The sequence below is a fragment of the Lagopus leucura genome, unplaced genomic scaffold (assembly GCF_019238085.1).
Source record: "Lagopus leucura isolate 7727_CA_CO unplaced genomic scaffold, USGS_WTPT01 Super-Scaffold_760, whole genome shotgun sequence".
In the NCBI taxonomy this organism is placed as follows: domain Eukaryota; kingdom Metazoa; phylum Chordata; class Aves; order Galliformes; family Phasianidae; genus Lagopus; species Lagopus leucura.
Genome location: NW_024962257.1, coordinates 4651395 through 4672292, shown reverse-complemented (window position 1 = coordinate 4672292; position 20898 = coordinate 4651395). Strand labels below are relative to the sequence as shown.

General features: G+C 48.9%; 2 protein-coding genes across 2 annotated transcripts; both read left to right on the top strand.

The window, feature by feature from the left end:
- The first annotated feature begins 2780 nt into the window (after positions 1 to 2780).
- FLCN (folliculin) lies at positions 2781 to 14045 on the top strand. The gene is made up of 12 exons (XM_042864064.1): positions 2781 to 3031; positions 3751 to 4030; positions 4856 to 5002; positions 5688 to 5909; positions 6376 to 6536; positions 7103 to 7194; positions 7921 to 8111; positions 9253 to 9366; positions 9714 to 9837; positions 10147 to 10278; positions 11744 to 11849; positions 12624 to 14045. The coding sequence occupies exons 2-12, from the start codon at positions 3782 to 3784 to the stop codon at positions 12823 to 12825; spliced, it is 1740 nt and encodes a 579-aa protein (XP_042719998.1). The 5' UTR covers positions 2781 to 3031; positions 3751 to 3781; the 3' UTR covers positions 12826 to 14045.
- Positions 14046 to 15080: 1035 nt separating this feature from the next.
- PLD6 (phospholipase D family member 6) lies at positions 15081 to 17227 on the top strand. Its single transcript, XM_042864065.1, has 2 exons — positions 15081 to 15474; positions 15872 to 17227. The coding sequence occupies exons 1-2, from the start codon at positions 15081 to 15083 to the stop codon at positions 16108 to 16110; spliced, it is 633 nt and encodes a 210-aa protein (XP_042719999.1). The 3' UTR covers positions 16111 to 17227.
- The last annotated feature ends 3671 nt before the right edge of the window (positions 17228 to 20898 follow it).

Genomic DNA, 20898 nt, shown 5'->3' with positions numbered 1-20898 from the left:
TATCAGTGACTTGCATACTTAAAGGCAAATTTTACACCTAAACTCACCTTACTGGTCTTGTAATTAAATATGATTTTTAATGTTTTTTTTTTTTCCCCTAGTTAATCCTGCAGTGATTTCAGTGCTGAAAATGCTTATGCAACTTTTTGCTCTGGTACTGTAGAAGTGTTAAAGGCTGATGAGCTCTGTTGTGGGGTCAGGCACAAAGCTGGGTTATAGGAATGTTTACAGTTGTGTGCAGTAGAGTACTGCAAATGACTAATCCCAAACTGCCATGTAAACACAAATGGTGATGGCTCACGTTTCATTGCCAAAGGCTCACCTGCCAGGAGAAGAATGTATGCAGAATGCTTTCATGAAGCCTGAGGAGAACCAGAAATGTTCTCTCTGCAGTGGCTGAGCTTTCGTATTGCTGGTTCCTATTAGTAAGCATGGACATTCTGAGAGCTGGTGAATGGCTTTATATCTGTGGAATTACAAGCAAATTAGTAGATGCACCTGGTAAATAGCAGCAGCTGTTTCCTGTTTTTTTTTTCATAACGTAGATAAAATAAATCGGTACTGCACATCAAAAGGAATGGTAGACAGATCTATGTAGTATTTTCAAGTGATATATTACCCTATTTTTCTTAATCTGTTTTTTAAGGAGGCACATTCTTAGTTGCTGTTGGAAAATTTGAAGTCAGGTCCCACCTGTAAGGAAGTATTCCCCAGAAGTGCTTTGGGGAAGGGCTTTTAAGTAATGGTTTGATTTAAATGCATAAGGTCTAGCGTCTGCGTGTCTTGAGATACTGTTGAAATTAAGTCACATTTTTTAATGAAGAAGCTCCTTCAAGTCTTGGAACTAATTGCATGGGCTGTGGTGAGCTGAGACGCTTTGAGAACACTTGAGCTTTCCGGTTTTAATTTGTATTTATTGCAAGGAAGGACCCTTGATCAAATGTAAGAACACTGTGTGCTATGCTTCTCTGAACTGCAGACTCTCAGAAGCCTGTGGCTAGTTCTTCCCATTGTGCATGGCTGGAAGATGTGCTCACAAAATCCTGAGTGCATGCTTTGATATCTAACTCGCAGTTTCATGCATCATAATTTGCAAAGAGAGAAAGTGCAGCTCTAAAGGGAGCCCTAGACTTGCAACTACAGTTCTTAGCCACCGGAGGGGGGTCCAGTTCAGTCATGCTTAGCTGGTAATAAAATTATGTGGAAGTTTTTTTGTTCATTTTCAAAGAAAAAAGGCTAGAATCCGCATACAAGCACCCCTTCTGTTTTTGTTTCAGATGGGAGCCCTAGTTACTGACCTTTGCTAACACACCTGTAGTGCTGCCATCGCACCACATGCTTCTGCATGACTCAGGTTGCCTCCTTCCAGGCAACTTCCCACCTCTACTAGACAGTGCAACTGCAACCCATTGTGTGTGTTGTCATAGGTGATCTGTGTAACTTAGGAAATGTTTTCTGCATGGCCACACCAGCTGAGGAGGTTAGTCCTGACAAGTTGTTTAAATGTACTATTGGTAAATAAAGATAACAAATGAGTCATTCTTAGTTTGTCTTAAATGGTTGGCCTGAAAGAATGAGATGGTAGGGCTTTTGTATTTGCGTTTTTTCTCTAGGTTTTTTGGGGGGGGTCTTTTGTTCTTGTTGGTTCTCGGGACATGATTGTGGCTGGCAGCAGGAGGCTGCTAGGTGTCCGTGTCCAGCACTGCTCTGTGCTCAGGAACTGCTCTGGTGGCTTCTCAGAGCTCTCAACGAGTAGAACAAGCAGTTTTATTTTTGTGCCCACAGTCTGTCTTCTTGGAAAGTGCTGCTACGGGCCTTTGGCCAGCACTGGCTCTGGGATCAGATGGACTTTGGATCAGACATTTGCAGGCTTTTATCAGTTCAGTTCAGAGCTGATCTTTGTGTTGTGATCTGACCAGCTGAGTATTGTTTTCTTCAGCAGAAGGTCAAGTTTTAGTCCACACGTGGCTCTGGTACCCAGAGCTGTGCTGTATTGTTAGCAGCCCTGGCTGCTGCTTCTCAGGGTTCAATTGCCCTGCAGTATTACCAGATGTGCTCTGCAGAATGACTTTGTTGTAATGCAAGGGCCTTTAGGACTTGAATCTTAGAGATCATCCCCAGTGTAAAAAGGTTGGTGGAGAAATCCAGCAGTTGCTTATTTTGAGACTGGAAAGCACCAAAGGTTCCAGGTTGAAGGGCTGTTTTGTCCTTTTCCAGACCTTGAGCCCTTGGGGCATCGCTGGAGCTGCTCAACAGAGGACCAACATCGTAGCACAGTGTTACTTTTAAGACAGGTGAGGTGTCTGCTCCCTTTGTCGGATCGGAGCTACCCGTGTGCGCTTCCAGCTGCCGCTAAAGGCAGATGCACGTTACTCCCCTCCCGCTTCCCAAGTTCAGCGCCCTCAGAAGGCGGCGCCCCTCAGCGCCGGGCTGAGCGCACTGCGCAGGCGCATGGCCGCCCCGCCCCTTCCTGCCCGCTCTCCCCGTGGCTGGCGGTCACGTGACCGCGACGCGGACCGCACCACTTGGCGGGGAATTGGGGGGGGAAGAGCAACCCCGCTCTGCCCTCAGCGTCCGGCCGAGAGCGCAGGCGGCGGCCAAGGTCCGGGCCCGGGATGTCGAATGTTCGAATCTGCTGTGCTCGGTCCGGCGGTAGTTTGGGGCATAGCGTGGGAAGGAAGGAGGGTCGGCAGGCACTTCTCTTGTCCCCCCCCCTGCGCTCCGAGCAGTGGCTGCGCCCAGCCCCGTGACAGGGCGGTGCGGGCCGCGGTCATTGCCGCTTCTGCGGGGGGGAAGAGGGCACCGAGAGCTTCGTTGGCAGCCCGCCCGCGTCCGGCCGGCAGCTGCGTCCTCGTCCCGCTTTGTCTCTATCCTCGTCCCACTCCTCGGCGGCCGTTGAGCAGCGCGGAGCTGCCTGCTTTCCTCCCCAGCCACCCCCCATCGGCCCGGTGGGATGGTACGGGCCGGCGGTCAGCGTGTGTCAGCTGCCCGCAGCCACGGGACGGGCCGGGGCGGGGAGCCCGGAGCCGCGGTGAGTGGGAAGGGGAGCGGAGCTGGGGGTGGGCAGGGGGTGAGCTGGGGTTGGGTTGGGGCTGAGGGAACCGGGCGTTGAGCGGGGCCGGGGCCGGGCCCGGCCGGGGGGCAACCGGGGTGCCGGGTTGGGCACACAGCGCCTGGCGGGCCTATAGGCCTAGAACGAGGGGGAACGGCTTTAGGCTGGAAGAGGGGAGGTTTGGGTTAGATGCGAGAGAGAAATCCTTTGCTCAGAGGGCAGTGAAGCGCTGGCACCGCTCCCGGAGCAGTGGGTGCCCATCCCTGGAGGTGCCCGAGGCCGTGGGTGAGCCTTGGGCAGCCCGAGCTGGGAGGGCAGCCAGCCCGTGGCAGAGGTGGGGCTGGATGAGCTCTGAGGTCCCTTCTCACCTCAGCCATTCCATCAATTTGGCTAAGGCAAATTTGCGTGGAGGTCTTTAAGGATGGCTGAGCACAGAAGCATTGGTTCTGCCTGGTCCCATCCCAGCAAAGTCTGAGGTGTCCAAATGCTGGGTGATTGTCGTGCTCTGGGCCCGTCCTGTCAAAGCCTGAGATATGAGCACACCCCAGGGTGGAATTGTGTGGACGCTCTGGCTGAGCAGCTCTTGGGAGGACATAGATCAGCATTGACATCCAGCAGGCCCAGGAGTTGTTCTAACAGCTGTTATGGTCACAAGTAGATATTTAGATATATATATATATTTTATCGCTCATCTGCAGGAGACCCTGACGGATGTGCTGAGCTCTCGCTATGAATGCTATTGTCGCCCTCTGCCATTTTTGTGAGCTCCACGGTCCCCGCACCCTCTTTTGCACTGAGGTCCTACACTCACCGCTCCCTCAAGGCGCAGGCAGCGGGGATATCTCTGGGCAGAATGAGCAAGCGGAAGAGGAGGAAGGAGGCATCCAGATGAGCAGCAGGATCCGCTCACACAGCCCAGCTGAAGGTGCTAGTGCTGACTCCAGCAGTCCAGGGCCAAAGAAGTCAGACATGTGTGAGGCAAGTATGAATACCTGTACACAGACCATCGGTGCTTCTTTGCTTTACTAAAGGGCTCTTGGATTCTCCGGTTCAAATTGCTGTGTTTAGGAGGAAGGAAAAACACACGTGAACTACTCCTATACATTCATGTAACTGGAGGTACTAAAAAAGTCCTTACAAACTGCAGTGACCGGTGGCAGAAATTGAAGGAACTGTTATTAAGCAAATAGACTTTGGCGAGATCCTTTGTTGAGGTCTTTTTAAGCCTTATGTCTGTGATTTTCACGTGTGATAAATGCTTCCCTCAGACTTCGAGGGTTTTTTGCTTCATTAGACCAGGTTCTGACACTGATTAATAGTAATAATAGTAATCTTTAGCAGCAATGTCAAAAAAAATGAAAAAAGCAATGAAAAAAAATAAACCTCTCGAAGCTATTAAAATGGTAGAGAAAATCTACGTTCTCAGTTGTTCTTTAGTGTGGCTACTATTAGCCCTTGATCTGAGCTACTTGATCTGAGTTATTTGCTTTCCTTTAGGTGATGGCCAGTGCTTTTGTTGGCCAGTTGGTTATACAGGTGCTGTTAACTGACGTGTAGTGCTTGCAGAGCCATCACCGTCAAATTAACGAGTGGAAAACTGGCGTATGTTGCACAGAGTGCCATTTGAGGATCTGAGTTCGAGTGCTGATCCTGACTCAAATTGCTCGCGGTCTGAATGCCTGAGTTGATATCTGTGTGTTTAAATAATGTCACGCTACGTTTTGAAGGGAAAATGCAGAGGCAGTTGGAAACCTCGGCCATCTGCGTGTTCATTTATGCTTGGATTTGCTTTTCTGTCTTCAGGGTTGCCGCTCTCTTGCAGGAGGACATCCCGGATTTGTCAGCCATGACAAGGAGACTTCCATCAAGTATGTCAGTCACCAACACCCCAACCATCCCCAGCTGTTCAGCATTGTGCGCCAGGCCTGCGTCCGCAGTCTGAGCTGTGAGGTAAGTCTGGCAGTCCAGGAAGAAATCCTGTTTAGGGCCTCACACACTGCTTCAAATCCAACGTGCTGCTTTGCTGCACTGTACGGTCTGGAAGAAGGAGGGAATGGAGGTGGAAAGAAAGATGTGAAGTCTGTTTGTTCTGGGGTTGGTGGGAATTTTTAAGGGTGATCTTTGATAGCCTGGGCGATGCTTTCCTCTTGATTTCTGAGATGTACAAGTTTTTGTTATTTTCACTCCTGTGCATTTATTGCTGGTTGATTCTTGTTTGTGTGTTTTTAATATAAACTGAGAAATTGTTTGTGTAAAAATGCTGGCATCTGTTGCTTTGTATTGAGAAATAATTGGCCTTTACAGACCGCCAACATTCAGCATCTCATATAAGTGGAGGGAGAGCCTTGCAGGCTAGTGTTTGTGTGCCAGGATCAGCAATTTCTTGTGATTTCTCCACAATTTTGTAGCTGAATTGAGCTAAATCTATGAAATAAAGTTAAATTGAAGGCTTCATTATGTTTGTATAGGTCTGCTTGACCACAGGTTTTGGATAGCAGCCTTAAAAAAAAAAAAACAAAAACAAAAACAAGCTTGTTTTATTCATCAAATGTCTGTTAAATAGCAGCAAGCTTTAGTTCTGCAGTTCATACTCCTCCAGCTGAGCTTGTTTGGTCTGTGTGTCCCTTCCATTCAGGTCTGCCCAGGACGTGAAGGGCCTATATTTTTTGGAGACGAACAGCATGGTTTTGTGTTCAGCCACACCTTCTTTATCAAAGACAGCCTGGCCCGAGGTTTCCAGCGCTGGTACAGCATCATCACTATCATGATGGACCGGATTTACCTCATCAACTCATGGCCTTTCTTGTTGGGAAAAATCAGAGGCATCATCGATGAGCTTCAGGGCAAAGCACTGAAGGTGGGTCAGCGAATGAATCCTTTTGGCTCAGCACTGATACAGCATTGTGAGGTTCTTTGCATCTTAGTGCAAAAGCTGCTCTTGCTCACTGCAGTCAGGTTAGTGTTTAAGGCATAAAAGGGCAGCGTGTATCTGGGTGTATAGGAGAGAGGGGACAGGCTCTCTTTGTCCTTTAAAGCCATCTGTGATGATTTTCAGACTCCAAACTGGCACACGATAGCTCCGTTAGGATTTAAGTACCCAAAGTAGTGAAGGGCAACGTTTTGGGAGCGGATGTGTTACTCAGTGATAATGTTAATCAACCTAAGAATGAGGTGTTTTTTCCTTCCCTCATTATTTGCAGTGCATCTGAGTGACTGTGTTTGATGCACCCCTTTCACCAGTGGCTGTTCCACAGCGTTTTGGTGATGTTAGTTTCCTGTCAGCACTCTATCAGGCTGTCAACTGTCCTCCTCCTGTGCTGCAGGTGTTTGAAGCAGAGCAGTTTGGGTGCCCTCAGCGAGCCCAGCGGATGAACACAGCATTCACCCCCTTCCTGCACCAGCGCAACGGCAACGCAGCCCGCTCCTTGACATCGCTGACCAACGACGAGAACCTGTGGGCATGTTTGCACACTTCCTTTGCTTGGTAATGCCACTTGTGTTCCTAGCTTCTAGGCCTCCTTCACAAAGAAGATGTTGCCTTTTTTTTTTTTTTTTTAAAGGGTGGGAATGTTTGGGTTGTTTCTCTTGATGCAGCAAGGTGGACTTTGCGAAGTAGGCTCTGAATTAGAGGAAGCTAAGCTCAGAAAGCCTCACAGTGGCTTTAGGACAGAAGTAGTTCTTGTTGCTGTGAAGTAAAGCTCCTATGGAAAAACTGAAGTACAAGGGAAAGTAAGGAAAAATGCAAGAAAAGACGCTCCCAGACCTTGGTGTGTTTGCTCATCAGATGGAAAGATGCCACAGAGAGGGATGCAGTGGTGGCATGTGACTTGGATGGGGATAGATGTGTTGCTCAGTCACTGAAAGGCCTTGTGCTGCTGCAGCTGTAAGATGCACTGGTACCTGGGACGAAGGAACACGTAGGTGTGTCAGTAAGAAACACGTATTGGTTAATGGTTGAATATTTTGTTACACAGATTGCTTTCTAAATTGTGTCACTTAGCAAGCAGGCTTAATAAATGCTGCTTCCACTTGTTCTTTCAATGTCTCCAGGCTTCTGAAAGCTTGTGGCAGCCGACTCACAGAAAAACTTCTGGAGGGAGCTCCAACTGAAGACACCCTTGTTCAGATGGAAAAACTTGCAGGTGAGGTCAGAGTTTCCAGAGCTGGAAGATCCTCTAAGAATGCTGTGACTGGTAAAACACCAAAATCTTTTGCCAGCATAGTAAGTGCAACTGTCTGTCTTGGACTTCACCTTAGTGGTAGCCCTGCAGCAGCTGATGTGCTTTCCTGTGACTGCCAGGAATGTGAAATCAAGGCCTTTGGCATTGTAGGCTCTCTGCATACACTTATGTTGTTTATTGTTTTGTAGTAACATTGCATCATTGTCATTATTGTTCTCTGGGCTGGCCTTCCCAATTAATCTCCATAGCCAGAGGAATTTGCAGTCAAAATATGGAGCTTTCTTCTTGCTCTTTTGTCCTACCAAATTTCTAAAATTAAAGAATTTTAAATTCTTCTCATATTTAATGATTTTATTACTCCATTTAGAAAAGAATCTGCAAAAGCTGTGGCAGTGGCCCTTAAAGCAAGCACAGAGGACGCACAGCTGGTTGGGGGATGCAACCTTTTGTTCTGTAAAAGATGAACGTTCCTTGTTGACCTTCCAATGGTGATTTTATGTCTGAGCTGCAAAACTTTAAGGCTGTAACGCTGTTGTTTTCAGTTACTGTGTTCCAAATGCTCTCTCTCCACATACAGCCAAAAACAGTTATCTGTAGTTTGTGTAGGCACTTCTCAGGCAATTCCCAATCCTAGATAGCAGCAATTTTAATGGGAACTCAGGTTGTTTTTGTCTGTTTGTTTGCTAGACCTCCAAGAAGAGTCAGAAGGCTGGGATGGGTCTGAGGAAGAAGAGAAGCCTTCTTCCCAGCCAGATGTTGCAGAAGGGCAGGAGCTCTCTAAATGCTCTCCTGAAACGTCCCTGATGCCGGATTGCAGCAGGTGGAATGTAGCTCACAGAAGGCTGTCCATCTTCCGCTCTCTCAGGCATATGAGGCAGGTGAGAGAGGAATGAGTTTACTTTGATTCTGAATTCACAAGCTGATAACTTCTCATTCTTCCAATACTGTATTTTGACAAGGATACATGTTTTTCCTGCAGTTTGCATTTGTTTCTTGTTCAAGGCAGTGCCTACATAGCAGTAACAGTGTTAACTGCATTTCTGAGATTCTGGCTGTCTCTGAGGTCACGCTCTGTTTGTCCTGAGCCTCTTGCAATCATCTGTCATGTGGATGGGATCATGTGATTTCTCTCAAGTTCTGCACTTCTGTCCTTCCCAAAAGCAATGTCAGTAAATGCAGAGGTTATGCAGCATGTTCAAAGCTAAGCATTGTTTGCTTACAACAAAAGTGTTTCAGGAAAAAAGAAAGAAAAAAAGGGAGCAACAGAACAAATGGTTCAGTCTGTATGGATTTAGCTTGTCACCATTGCTTCCAGCTACTCTGAGGAAGAAGGCTTTGTGCTTGAGACCCACAGTTAATTTTACACCAGCTTGTTTTCCTGGATGCTCTTGACAAGTAGCTCCTATGTTTTTTACCTGCTATATCTCTTTATCTGCTGCTTGTCCTCCTTTCTCCTAATTTGGAATGCTAGAAGCTATTAAAATACACCATATTGCAACTTTTAGCCACCTTCAAAGGCTTATCTAAGAAAATTGTTACATCTTTCATGCCAGAATCGCTGTTATGAACATAACACAGATCAGAGAAATGGGTGAAAGTTATCTCCTAATAGAAGTCATTCAGTTCCATTCCAAGCAGGCCTGTATTTATCTTGACAACCACTGACTAGGCCAAGAAGCAGGCTGATTCGTGTCATCTTGCCAGAGAGCTGAAGGATTTGAGAGAGTGTAGAAATTGAGCTGTGCTCTTGCTGGGCTCGATACTGGCTCAGATCATTGCTTGGCACGTTGGCAAGGTGGTACTTTGCTGCTGTTTATTCTTGAAACTGTAAGAGGGGGTAAAAATTACTTTGCATGAGTCTGACACCTTTAGCACCTGACAGAGAAATACTGAATCTTGGTACTAGGTTTTGAACTGCTGTCAGCACACAGTTTGCTAAATTTCCATGTCCTGCTCTTTGGTTCCAGACAGTTTCCTCTGTGGGGTGTTTTCTAACAGGGCAGTTTGGTTTCATTTCAGGTTCTTGGGGCTTCAGCATTCCGCATGCTGGCTTGGCATGTTCTGATGGGGAACCAGGTCATCTGGAAAGCTCGAGACATGGATCTTGTCCAGTCTGCTTTTGATGTGCTACGGGTAGAGACCTTTTCCTTTTTTTTCTTGGCTGCTTGTTTTTACATATGTTTGAGAGGTCCAGCTTTCATAATAACCTGCCTCTAATGTGTCATTTTCTGGAAAATGTGTTGTAAATTGCATGATTTTGAGGGGAGAAGAAAGTTCAACCTTTGGATTTTGTGGTTGTCCATAGATAGCAACTGTACAGTCTTTCTTTCAAGCTGAGTGTGATATTTCTGATCCCCCCTCTCCCCTTCTGATCAGCAGAATATTTCCATCAGCAGTCCTCCGATTCTTGGCTGGTCTTGAAAGTTGCTTTGCTGATTTATATCCACTGGTTCTCTCAGCAAGTTTCCTTCTTTCTTTAGACCATGCTGCCTGTTGGTTGTGTGCGGATCATCCCCTACAGCGATCAGTATGAAGAGGCATATCGGTGTAACTTCTTAGGGCTCAGCCCACATGTCCAAATCCCATCCCACATATTGTCATCCGGTAAGAACTCTCCATCTCGTATTCTGTTAAAGGGATGTTGATATTTTTCATGACAGAATTATCAGAGAGTCTAAAAATGCTGCATGAACTTCAGTCTTCACCACTTCTCTTCCCCATATCCCTGCCTGATCAGTTGTTGAAAGCGTGTCCCTATTGTAAGCACTAACAGCACCACAGCTGACAGTCCTGTTCCTACTGACCAAGTGTTGTGAGCTGACAGAACTGTGGGTTTTTGGAGCAGAGTTTGCAGCTGTGCTTTAGAATCTGGGCCATTATAGATAATGTTGTTTTGGGCTCCTGTTGCTCTAGAGTTTGCAGTCCTCGTGGAAGTTCGCGCTGCTACCCGCTCCACTCTCTACCCAACTCTGCTTGAAGATGAGCAGTCCCTCAACAAGTATGAGTTTGTTGTCACCAGTGGCAGTCCTGTTGCAGCAGATCGAGGTGGGTGCTTTGGACCCTGAAGAATCAAATAAGAATCCTGATCTTTAACCATTTTTTATGCCGTTCATGTGCTGGCCTTTAAGGAAGTCAGAGTAGAAGGCCAAACCTCTCTAGGACAGGGGCTGAGAATTTACAGCTGTTTAGGTTATGTCTACCATGGTCTGTTTAGCAGATCGGTGTTTTGCTTATTAATCCTCAGGAATGGGAAACAAATTCTGTAACGTGGATTCAGTAGCAATTGTAGGGAAATTCTTTTGAAAACTATGACAGGCACTTTCTATCCTGAAGTACTCATCAGTTCGGTTTGAATGTCTCTGGTTTAAGCTGCTAAACGTGTAAGGACTGTGGTGTTGCTCATCGTGCCCCACACTCCACCTGATGGACTGATACAACTGATACAGAAGTGGCAGACCTTTCTTTACCTGCTTTGTTCAGTGACTTTGAGCACTTGCAAGTCGATGTGATTCTGGTCAGGTCCAACCCATCTCCTATTTTCTGGAAGTCCAAACTTAAACGCATTGGCATCGTTGTCTGTCTCAAAAGACACAGACAGGTGGTTAACTCTGTCCACTGAACATTCAGCTACAGTGTAAAGCAAAGATTCACTCCCTCTGCAGAATTATTTCTGAGCTCCAGCAGCTGCTGTAGGTCCAATGTATATAATTATAGCTATTTTCTATCTGATAATGGCATGTCTAGGAGCTTCAGGACAAAAATTGTCCAAGACAGGCTATTAATCACAGCATCGTGCTTACTAGGCAATAGAGAGCTGGGAAAATAGACTCCTGGGGAATACTATAAATTGTCCAGGAAAGGAATGCCTCAGGTTGGTTAGCTTTTTAATGTATATTTTTATTTATACATATGCATGTATATAATAAACAGCATGAAGGTTTTTCATAGCTTTGCATATGTACTGAGCTATTGATAGAGCTCACTGTAACTTCATTTTAAAGGTGAGCCTTATAAACAAGGGCCCCTGAACCTGTGTGCATGTCCCAGGATCCTGTACAAAATACAACGTTGCATCTTGGATCAGAGGTTTATTAGTGGAATGATCTTTTATAGCCTCTAAAAACATGTGAAATGAAGGCAGGCTGTGGAGGCCTGTTCTTTCACCTTCTAGAACAGGTAGATTTCTTCCTGACTTGAGCAGGAATTTGGTGTGATGAGTTCAGAGATAATGTTCTGTGCTGAAACTGGCTGTGCTGTTATTAATGCTTCAGCTTTCTGTGTATAGAAAGAAACTGCATTGATGCACCAGGTCAAAGTACTGGTGAGAAATGAGTGCAAACCAGGACTCTGTAACAGACTAAGAGGTGGAACAAACAGGTATTCACCTGTAATTCCAGCAGGTACTCAGGATAAATGGGTCAGTCCTTGGTATTACCAGCAAAGCTGTCAGTTACCACCTATAGATTGCAAATCCTGTTTCTCACCATTTCCCTTCTTTCTGATCCTGCAGTTGGTCCTACAATCTTGAACAAGATCGAAGCTGCTCTGACCAACCAGAACCTTTCTGTAGATGTTGTGGATCAGTGCCTTGTTTGCCTGAAAGAGGAGTGGATGAAGTAAGTACTGCTCCTGCTGCAGTCAGAGAAACAGCTTTGGCGTGAATCCTGGAATGGTTACACTACAGCACAGGGCAAACTTGTAGTCAGATAACTTCTACTTCAGTCTTGAGAGCAGTCAGCTTTACTCATGGGAGATGAGAGTGTCAGAATTCTGCTTTGATCCTCTCTTCTTTGGCTTTCAGCAGTTCTTAACCTTTACGCTTCAGTTCTTGCATCTGGAGTTCACCTACGTGACAATACTTGTCAGCCTTACACACATGATGAGGATTAAGAATGCAAACATCTAAGCCTGTCCATGAACCCTGTGTTCCAGTGCAGGGAACGTGCCAAACAGATGTCATGGCTGTGCCTGCAGGCAGCACGTTTCAAAGATGCAGGTAGTTAGAGAGGAAGACCAAACAGTCATGTGAAATAATTCACAGAATGTCACCATGTTGAGAAGTTATCTCAAGGCCAGATGGGCATGATGAGCCTCCCAGGGAGATTCCCAGTTGTCAGAGCTAATTATTTTACTTCTAACAAGAATGAAGAAGAGTAGGAGCGCATGTATTACTAATGAAAATGACTAATTCCCCTTAACTAATCTCCCTTGTGCCCTTCTTCCCCCACTTCCTTTGTTGAAAGCTGGAGAACAGTCTCTGTGGAATAGTGCTGAGACTTTTATTAATGTGAGTTGCAGTAGGTGCTGAGAGAAGTTGCAGTTAGCGCTCACTGCCTGTTTGATGCACACGAGTGAATTGTAGTGGTGACAGGAGTTCCTCTTTCCTGCAGTAAAGTGAAGGTCCTCTTCAAATTCACCAAAGTGGACAGCAGACCCAAGGAAGATACCCAGAAACTGTTGAGCATTCTGGGAGCTGCAGAGGAGGACAATGTCAAGCTTCTGAAGTTCTGGATGACTGGCCTGAGCAAGACATACAAGTCCCACCTGATGTCAACAGTTCGCAGCCCGACGTCCTCGGAGTCTCGGAACTAAAGGGTGCCCAACCTCACTTGCTGCCTTCAGATAATTGCAGGGAACCCCAAGTTACCACTGCTGAGCCTGCAGCATGTGCATTAGGAGGACAGTGAAACCTCATCGCTATTCTAATGGTCCTCAAACTAACTTGAAGAGTCACTTGAGTCTTTTCTAATTGCTGTGAGACTGGACTAATAAGTGCTAATAAACACTGCTGCTGTCTGTCCTGAAACTCTAAACCTAGACCTGCACGCTCAAGACTAAAATACAGCAACACAAAGAATCAGCGTGAAGTAATTAAAATCCCGTGCTGTCATCCTAAGGCATTATGGTGCTTAATCAGTTTTAGATTTCATTGGCAAGACTCAGAGACCTGTGACAGCATCCAGAACTCCTGGAATGGATGTAGCTAACCTCTCTGAATCTCACATACAGCTCCTAAATGTCTGAGAGACCAAGAACCAAAAAATAAGTGATGTCACAGGGTATGGATCACGTGTAAATTATTTAAAACCACTCAGATTTATGAAGAGACTATTTTCTGCTGTAGCAAAAGTCAGGAGGATCCTGTTGGAGTCCCGTCACTCCGCTTCTATTTATTTATGTCTTGACTTGAGACAGTTTCAGCATTAGCTTTGGAAATCCTGTCTGGGAGGGAGGATTGTAATACTACAAGTCTCAAAATGCAGTCTGCTCGCCCCTCCTGAGGGTACAACACCTTGTTTTGCCTGTGTTGCAAACCTTCCAAATCATGAAGATTACCTCTCCAGGGTAAGGCCTCTGGTGTGTTCTTTTGTCTTCAGAAATAGTTTTCTAGCTACCTAATTAAGTTAAGCAGATCCAACCTGTAGGTGCTCCCTTCTTATATAACTCTATAGTAGCCATTTTGAATGCTTAATAGTTCAAGACAACGTTGGTGCAGTTTTTATATGACCTAAACAGACATTCCTTAACTGCATTGTAAGGAATCACTGTTTCTGTTGTGAAGTCATGGCGTTTTTGTCCTGGATCATTCTTGGGAAAACTTGACATTACCACAGCTGTTTGTTTCCAGCTCGAGGCAGGTTTGACCCAGGTGACCTACTGCTCTCATTGGGACAAGAATGGAGCTCAGAGCCGGTGTTCCAACTTGTAACCAGTTCTGTTCTGTATAAAATATGCAGGTTGCTTTTGTCTGGAACATCTGTAAAATGGAGACAGACATTAAATCTCATTAAGAGCTATTTTTATAAAATGGACAAAGCCTCATTTTGTCTTGATTTAAGTGTGTGTGTGTTGGGGTTGGGGAAGCAGCAGTTGATTCACAAGTTCCTGCACCCCAGATCTAATGTGCAGCATTTAACAGCCTCTTAACTTTAATGTCTGTTACATGAGTGGAACAAGAGCTACTGTTACGTTAATTGACAATGCTTGGCTGGACATAACGACAGGATATTCAAACAGCAAACATACTTAGAAAAAAAAAAATGCATTACCCTGTTAATCAGCCAGTTATTTAATTTCAGGGTTCCGAGAAAGGCGTTTTCCCATCGTCAATAAGGAAATGAGGGAGAAAAGGTACACAAGCCACAGGAAAGGAAACTTTGAGTAATAAATGGGATAGAGTCCACTGATAGGGAAACAAAAATGGCAGCTGCAAATAGAAAAGCATGGACTAGTGAGTCAGGATCTCAAGTACAAGGTTGGTGCTTGTTCTCGTGGCTACCTTACATGTGATCAAGTAATTTTTCTGCTTCGAAGCTGTTCTGGTTCAGTCCAGAGCTGTGCACCAGCAGGCCAGCCGTGTGGCGTTCAGATGTTCTGACAGCTGAGCCGCCTGGTTTCTAAAGCATCGTTCCTCCAAGCATTAAAGCCGCGTAACCCTCAGTTCCTGCCTACGGCCGTGTTTGCGTGCAGAGAAAGGTGAGCCCAAGCTCAGGCTTCACGCCGCTTCCATCGCAGCGGGCAGGGAGGTGCGGGCGGCGCTCCCGGCCGCTCCCCAGTGGGCTCCCGCACGGCTGGACGAAGGAAGGCGGCAGCCGCCCGAGTCCGCGAACCCCAGCGGGCCGCTGCCGAGCGAACGGAGCGGCGCGTGGACGCGCTCCGGAGGCGCGCGCGGGCCGGCCGGGCTGTGCGTGCTGTGCATTGAGTTCCCGCAGCTCCGCACGCGGCCGCGGCTGCTGCTGTTGCCGTCACTCGGCACGCGCCCAGAGCGCTCGCGGTCGCCTTCAGGCCGGCCGCTTCCAGGCGCGGGCCGCGTGCTGCCAGGCTCGGCTCGGCGCGGGGCCGCGGCGATGCGGGCGGGCCTGGCGCTGGGGCTGGGGATCGGGCTGGGGCTGGCCTGGCTGCTGGCGGCGCGGCGGCGGCGCCGGGCGGTGCGCGAGGTGCTCTTCTTCCCGTCGCGGCCCTGCTGCACCGAGGAGCTGCTGGCGGAGGCGGAGGGCCGCGACGGCCGCCCCGCGCCGTGCCCGTGCCCGCTGCCGCGCTCGGACTGCTCCCTCAGCCGCCTCCTGCGGCGTCTCCTGGCCGCCCGCCGCTCCCTCGAGCTCTGCCTCTTCGCCTTCTCCAGCCCCGAGCTGGGCCGGGCCGTCTGCGTCCTGCACCGCCGCGGCGTCCGCGTCCGCGTCGTGACGGACTCGCAGTACATGGCGCTGAAGGGCTCGCAGATCGGCGTGCTGCGGCTGCTGGGTGAGCTGTGTTTCCCGGTGCCGGGCCCAGCCGGTGGCACTCGCTTGGTGGGAATGCGATGCGTCGTTTCCTGGATGGATCTGATGCGAGAGGGACCCTTAGGGCTGCACACAGCTGTAGCACGGCCATGCTCCCTGGTGTCCCGTGCTGGGCTCCAGCTGCAGGTTTGCCAGCAGCACTGTGCCCAGCTGCAGTGCACCGTGTGCATGCTGCGGCATTGCTGCTGCCAGATGCAGGTCAGGCTGGCTGCTGTGTCTGGGCACGTATCTTGTGCTCAGCTCCTTGCAGCCCCTCATCGTTTCCCTTTGGTGGCACTTCTCTGGGTGCTGCCTTTGTGGCTCGTGTTGCTGAGGGGCTGGGTGCCATCCCTGCCCATCGCGTCCTTGTGTCGTTGTAGGGATCCAGGTGCGTCACAACCAGGACGTGGCCTTCATGCACCACAAGTTTGCCATCGTGGACAAGAAGCTGCTCATCACGGGCTCCCTCAACTGGACCATGGAGGCCATCCATAGCAACCAGGAGAACGTGGTGATCATGGAGGACATGGAGTACGTGCAGCCTTTTCTGGATGAGTTTGAAAGGATTTGGGAAGAGTGCAACCCTAGCAACTACACGTTTTTTTCCCAAAGAAAATGATTAAGTGGCTTCCCTGAGCTGGAGGAGCGTGGAACAGGTGGCACTCGGGGGGTTTATTATTATCTATAGCCATCGATGTATTACCCATCTGGTTGTAATTTCGTTAAGTTCCTCCTGAGCTGAAGTGCTCTCCACCCTAAACTGCCACAGGTGCCTCGTGTGCTAAACGAGCAGTGATGACCCAGCTGATGGGCTCTGTGAGGACACGAGCAATGGTGCTGTGGGCAGGCTGGTGGCTGTGCCCTGCAATGGGGGAGGTGAGGTTTGAGCTGCGCTCAGGACTTGTGCAGGGAGCTGGGCGTTCTCCAGCTCGTGGTGCTGTGGGATGGAGCTGTACCCTGAAAGGAGGATTGTGAGGGCTGCAGCAAAACTGGGGGCTGTGTAGGTGGAGATGTCACTGTGGTTGTTCTTTTGTTTGCGTGAATTATTGACAGTTTGTGAAAGGAAATCTGGGAAATAGGAAGTTTTGGTTTGGGTATGAGTTTCCTCTGGTTTGAGGTTAGTAGAGTTCCAGTGTCAATGTGTGAGAGCAGGTAGCAGTGCCAGCTCATCTTCCTGCAGTGCAGTGCAGGGAGTCCCCAGAAAGAACTGAAGCTGTTCTGTGGGCACAGTTGGCCTCGTCTGAAGAGCAACTGCAGCTGCAGTGTAACTTGCAGCATTGCCTGCAACTTTTAGTGCAGCTGTGTGTGCTGATCCAGTTAGAGCTTAAACTGCTCCCTACAAATGCTGCACCTCGCAGTGTTAACGTGCCACTTCTCAGACAAACTCCACATCACCTGGAGTGTTTTGCACTGGCGGGTTGCTTGGTTCCGAGATCCAAATCAATACAAGTTCCTGGAGATCCATAGGGTATTGTTTAGGATGTGGGGGTAACACCATCAGATTGAGGGTTTGTTTTGTTGTGTTGGAGAGAGTTGGCGTGGGTGTGGGGAGACAAAACCATGCATTATATCTGTGATGTAGCAGCTGGGGGAGGAGCTGAGGCGGTTTATTCTGTAGTAAGTCTGGTTCAGCAGGTTTAAATACATGCTCCTTTAAGTATTTTATTGTTAAAATCATACTTGTTGTGTTTTCTTTGTGAAATGTAACTATAAAAGCAGACAGCTCGCCCTGTTCAGGCTCTGCCTCCTGCTTTCTTTGCGTCGTTTCGTCGTTGGAACAAATACAGGCTGCACTGACAGCATGCAAAGGGTGGTGCAAAAATAGTTTATTAGGATATCGTTTACGTAAAGTTAGGTAATTATATTTACAAAATAAAAATGATCAGCTACATCCACGGGAACCTAGCATGACGCACACGGCTGTATTAGGAATAAATACAGTGACAAAAAAGTGATGTTTCTATTACAGAGAACAGTTACCAGGAACAGAGATTCCTCGAAAAGCAGTGAATAAAACAGGAGTGGAAGAGAGGAGGAGGGAAGAGGCGAGGAACTCGTGCACACAGAGAAGCGGGAGCCCCTGGCAGAGGGAATGGAATCACGTGCGATGCATCGTTTCCTGGATGGATCTGATGCAAGAGAGGCCCTTGGGGCTGCATACAGCCAGAGCTGCAGCACGGCTGTACTCCCTGGCCTCCTGTGCTGGGCTCCAGCCGCAGGTTTGCCAGCAGCAGTGTCCCCACCTGCACAGGTGCTGTGTGCATGCTGCAGCATCGCTGCTGCCAAATGCAGGTTAGTGGGGGGGGGCCGGCTGCTGCGTCTGGGCATGTAATCTTGTGCTCAGCTCCTGCTCACAGCCCCTCATCGTTTCCATTAGGAGCACAGAGCTCTCAGTACAAGGGCAGATGCACCATGTGTTGCAACGCAGGAGTCCTGCAGCTGCGGTTTGGGCAGTGGCTTATGCTGTGCACCACCAGTGCTGACCACTGCTGATGCCACCCAAAGACTTGCAGCATTCCTTTCTCTCTCCCCAAATCCTTATCCCTTCAAATAACTGATTCTTTACAATCTGGAGCCATCCACATCGCCAGGTCCCAGGAAAGGGTCAAGGGCTGTGCGCTCTGATCTATCGCCTACCTGCCATCACCTTTAGCATCTTGCAACTTACTTTGCTCTCTCTGGTTTAGAACATAGAGTTAGTGTTCTTGTCACATCCTGTGCACTGTCAATGTGTAAAGAAGGAAGAATGAGAAAACAATTGTTTATAATTGCACTAATTACTTGCCAGCTCACGGCCAGCTGGCTGCCTTCAGTTGCTACCACCTTGATGGGCTTATCAGGTTTCTGCCAGCAGCTTCTGCACCCCTGCCTTCTTTCAGTTGTCTCAAAGTTGCAGCTGTGAGGTGAGCCTCCCCTCCCTGCCCTGTCCTCACTCACTGCATTTCTGCATCCCCTGCTGTGGGGCTGCGTGCAGCACTGTGCGCTGGTGCACTCAGCATTTGGGCAGTGATGTGCTGCAGGCTGTGTCCATGCAGGATGAGCTGTCCTTCCTGGCAGAACCCCTGCTGCCTTGCACAGCACCTGCACACAGCCCAAATGCAGCACTGCATGCGCTGCCCCACGCGGCGCTTTGCTCTGCTCCGTGGTGGAGCCATTCAGTTCAAGGGTAGAAAGAAGTTTACGGCACAGTAAAGTTACAGTTCTCAAACCGACTGTGTGCATTCTTCAGACAGGTATCATCGAAACTCAAGGGCAGAGCAGCAGAAAAGGCGTGAGAAGCTACTTCTAACAGTGCAAAGCAGAGCCCGTCGGGGCAGGCAGGCAGGGGGTGACGGCTCTCACCCAGCCAGTGACATCAAAACCGTAACGCTGTCACAAACGAGAGCCCTCTGCTGATTTCTGAGTCACAAATATTTACATTGCGTACTTGGAATACTATACAGCTTTTAAATTATTTACGTTCAAAAGAGAGTAACAAAGCGTTTTTGCTTTTAAAAAAGAGGATGGGGAAGAGGAAAGGCAAAGCAAGCCGTGCTGTGTGCATAAGTGGTCGCAGCAAACAGCTCTGCGTCGGCAGCACAGAAATGCAGCAGCTGTGAGCTGTGCTACAGTGCTGAGGGCAGGAGGATTTTATGCAGAAGATGAAAATAAGTCCTAGTATCTCTTACAGGCACTGTCTGCACCTGCAGCTGTGTCACTTCAGTGGCAAGAGGATGAATGATGCCCAGAGCAGGAGAGAAGAAGCGGGACAACACCGGATCACTGCCATCACCTTTCTGGCCAGCTTTGTTCTCTCCGCAGTCATCACCCCATTCCCCACTGTCCGTTGGAGCTGCCCTTCCCCTCTCTCTCGCTGAGGCTGAGGGCTGCCACCAGCTTTGGAGAGAGGCCAGGGGAGGGCCCAGGCCCTGCCCCAGGCTGCTCCTGCTGTGCAGCTGTGCGGTGCTCCTGTTTTGTTCCCATTTAAGGGATGCTCACCCCCAGCAGATGGTGCTGCTGCAGGAAGGTACAGCATCCCCTATTTGCTTCATGGTATTTTAGAACTCAGGGAAGGGCATTTCCATCAGCTCCCTGAAGGGCTGGAGCAGCTGTGCATTAAGTCAAGCTTCCCCAGTAGCAGTAACCCCAGCAAATCCCAATTCCATCTCCACTGCAGCACCTTTTAGCCCTTCGCCACCTGTTTTCACAAACCACACGAACACAATGATGTGTGCTGAGCCAAAAGCTGTGGTCAGTCCATTTGGCACTGGTCTCCCTGCACTGGGTTACACCTCCTGCAGCACCCACGTAGCTGCACCACATCCACCATTCTCTGCCTTAAGGAATAAGGGTGAAAGCTCCCATTTGGGCAAAGAAAGCAGATGGTTCTCTGACACCAGGCATGACAGCCAGAGCTGGGTACAACCACATGTGCAGCAGGCAGCATCCTCTCTTAGGGAGTTACAGTGCTCAGTGGCATCAGTCAGTGCCCATCCTGCACAGCTCCCACGTGCTGTGCAGCGAAATAGCAAGCTGTGGACCTTGTGGTGCTCGTGGTTAAAATAACAAAGTCAGCAAAGTAAAGCAAGGCTTTCCAGGGGAACATAAGAATGGTTGGAGTCCACATAGCAAGAGGGAGATCAGCACATTCTGCTCAGGTGGCTGAGAAGGACAAAGTCCTACTGTGCTTCTTGAGAGGAGGAAGGCATTCTCCTGTATCCAGTGCAGCCTTGGGAGAGATGAGTGGTGACAGTGATGACAGTGATGACGCCATGTACCATCCTCGCTCCATGTGCCAGGAGATCACGGGGCAAGGAAGCATCCCAAGAGCAGAGCAAAGCCCGTGCAAGCCAGCCAGTGCCACCAAACCCAGCCTGCAGTCACACAAGATGCTGGCAGAGGCCCTGTGCACACACCTGATCACCAAGTTCCTCTTCCAGGCTTGGGCTACCAAGGCTCCTCCAGTGCTTGGATGATGGAGAACACTACGGTGAGCTCAGGTTGGGGTGAGGCTGCACAGCGGAACATCTGAGAGGGCGGACACCTGCTGGAGAGGGAAGAGCCTTCATATCCGAGTGGCTGAGGATCCCTGCTGCCATCTCCAGGATTCCCACACACAGCCAGGTATGGAGGCGCAGCGCAGAACATCTCTGTATGCCTGGTGGCACTGCTGGAGCACTCAGTGAGAGCTCTATCCTTGCAGATGGACCTCCCAGCTGGCCACACACCATGCCCAAAGAGACTCAAATTAGCACACACCTGCTTCTGCCTCAGGTGAGCACAGAGAAGTCAAGGAACAGCTCAGCTCCACCTAAAAATCTCCCGAAATCCAAAGTGACGCGGCCATGTCAGACTGGGGAGCAATGGGGCAATGATTCACCCCACACACAGCTGGGGCTGTGTAGGTGCACGAAGCATGTGGAGATGC

Coding starts and splice junctions, on each gene's coding strand:
- FLCN (XM_042864064.1), top strand. CDS start 3,782: ATGAATGCTATTGTCGCCCTCTGCCATTTTTGTGAGCTCCACGGTCCC. Junction 9,367..9,713: donor CTGCTTTTGATGTGCTACGG/GTAGAGACCTTT, acceptor TTCTTTCTTTAG/ACCATGCTGCCTGTTGGTTG. Junction 11,850..12,623: donor CTGAAAGAGGAGTGGATGAA/GTAAGTACTGCT, acceptor TCTTTCCTGCAG/TAAAGTGAAGGTCCTCTTCA.
- PLD6 (XM_042864065.1), top strand. CDS start 15,081: ATGCGGGCGGGCCTGGCGCTGGGGCTGGGGATCGGGCTGGGGCTGGCC. Junction 15,475..15,871: donor CGGCGTGCTGCGGCTGCTGG/GTGAGCTGTGTT, acceptor GTGTCGTTGTAG/GGATCCAGGTGCGTCACAAC.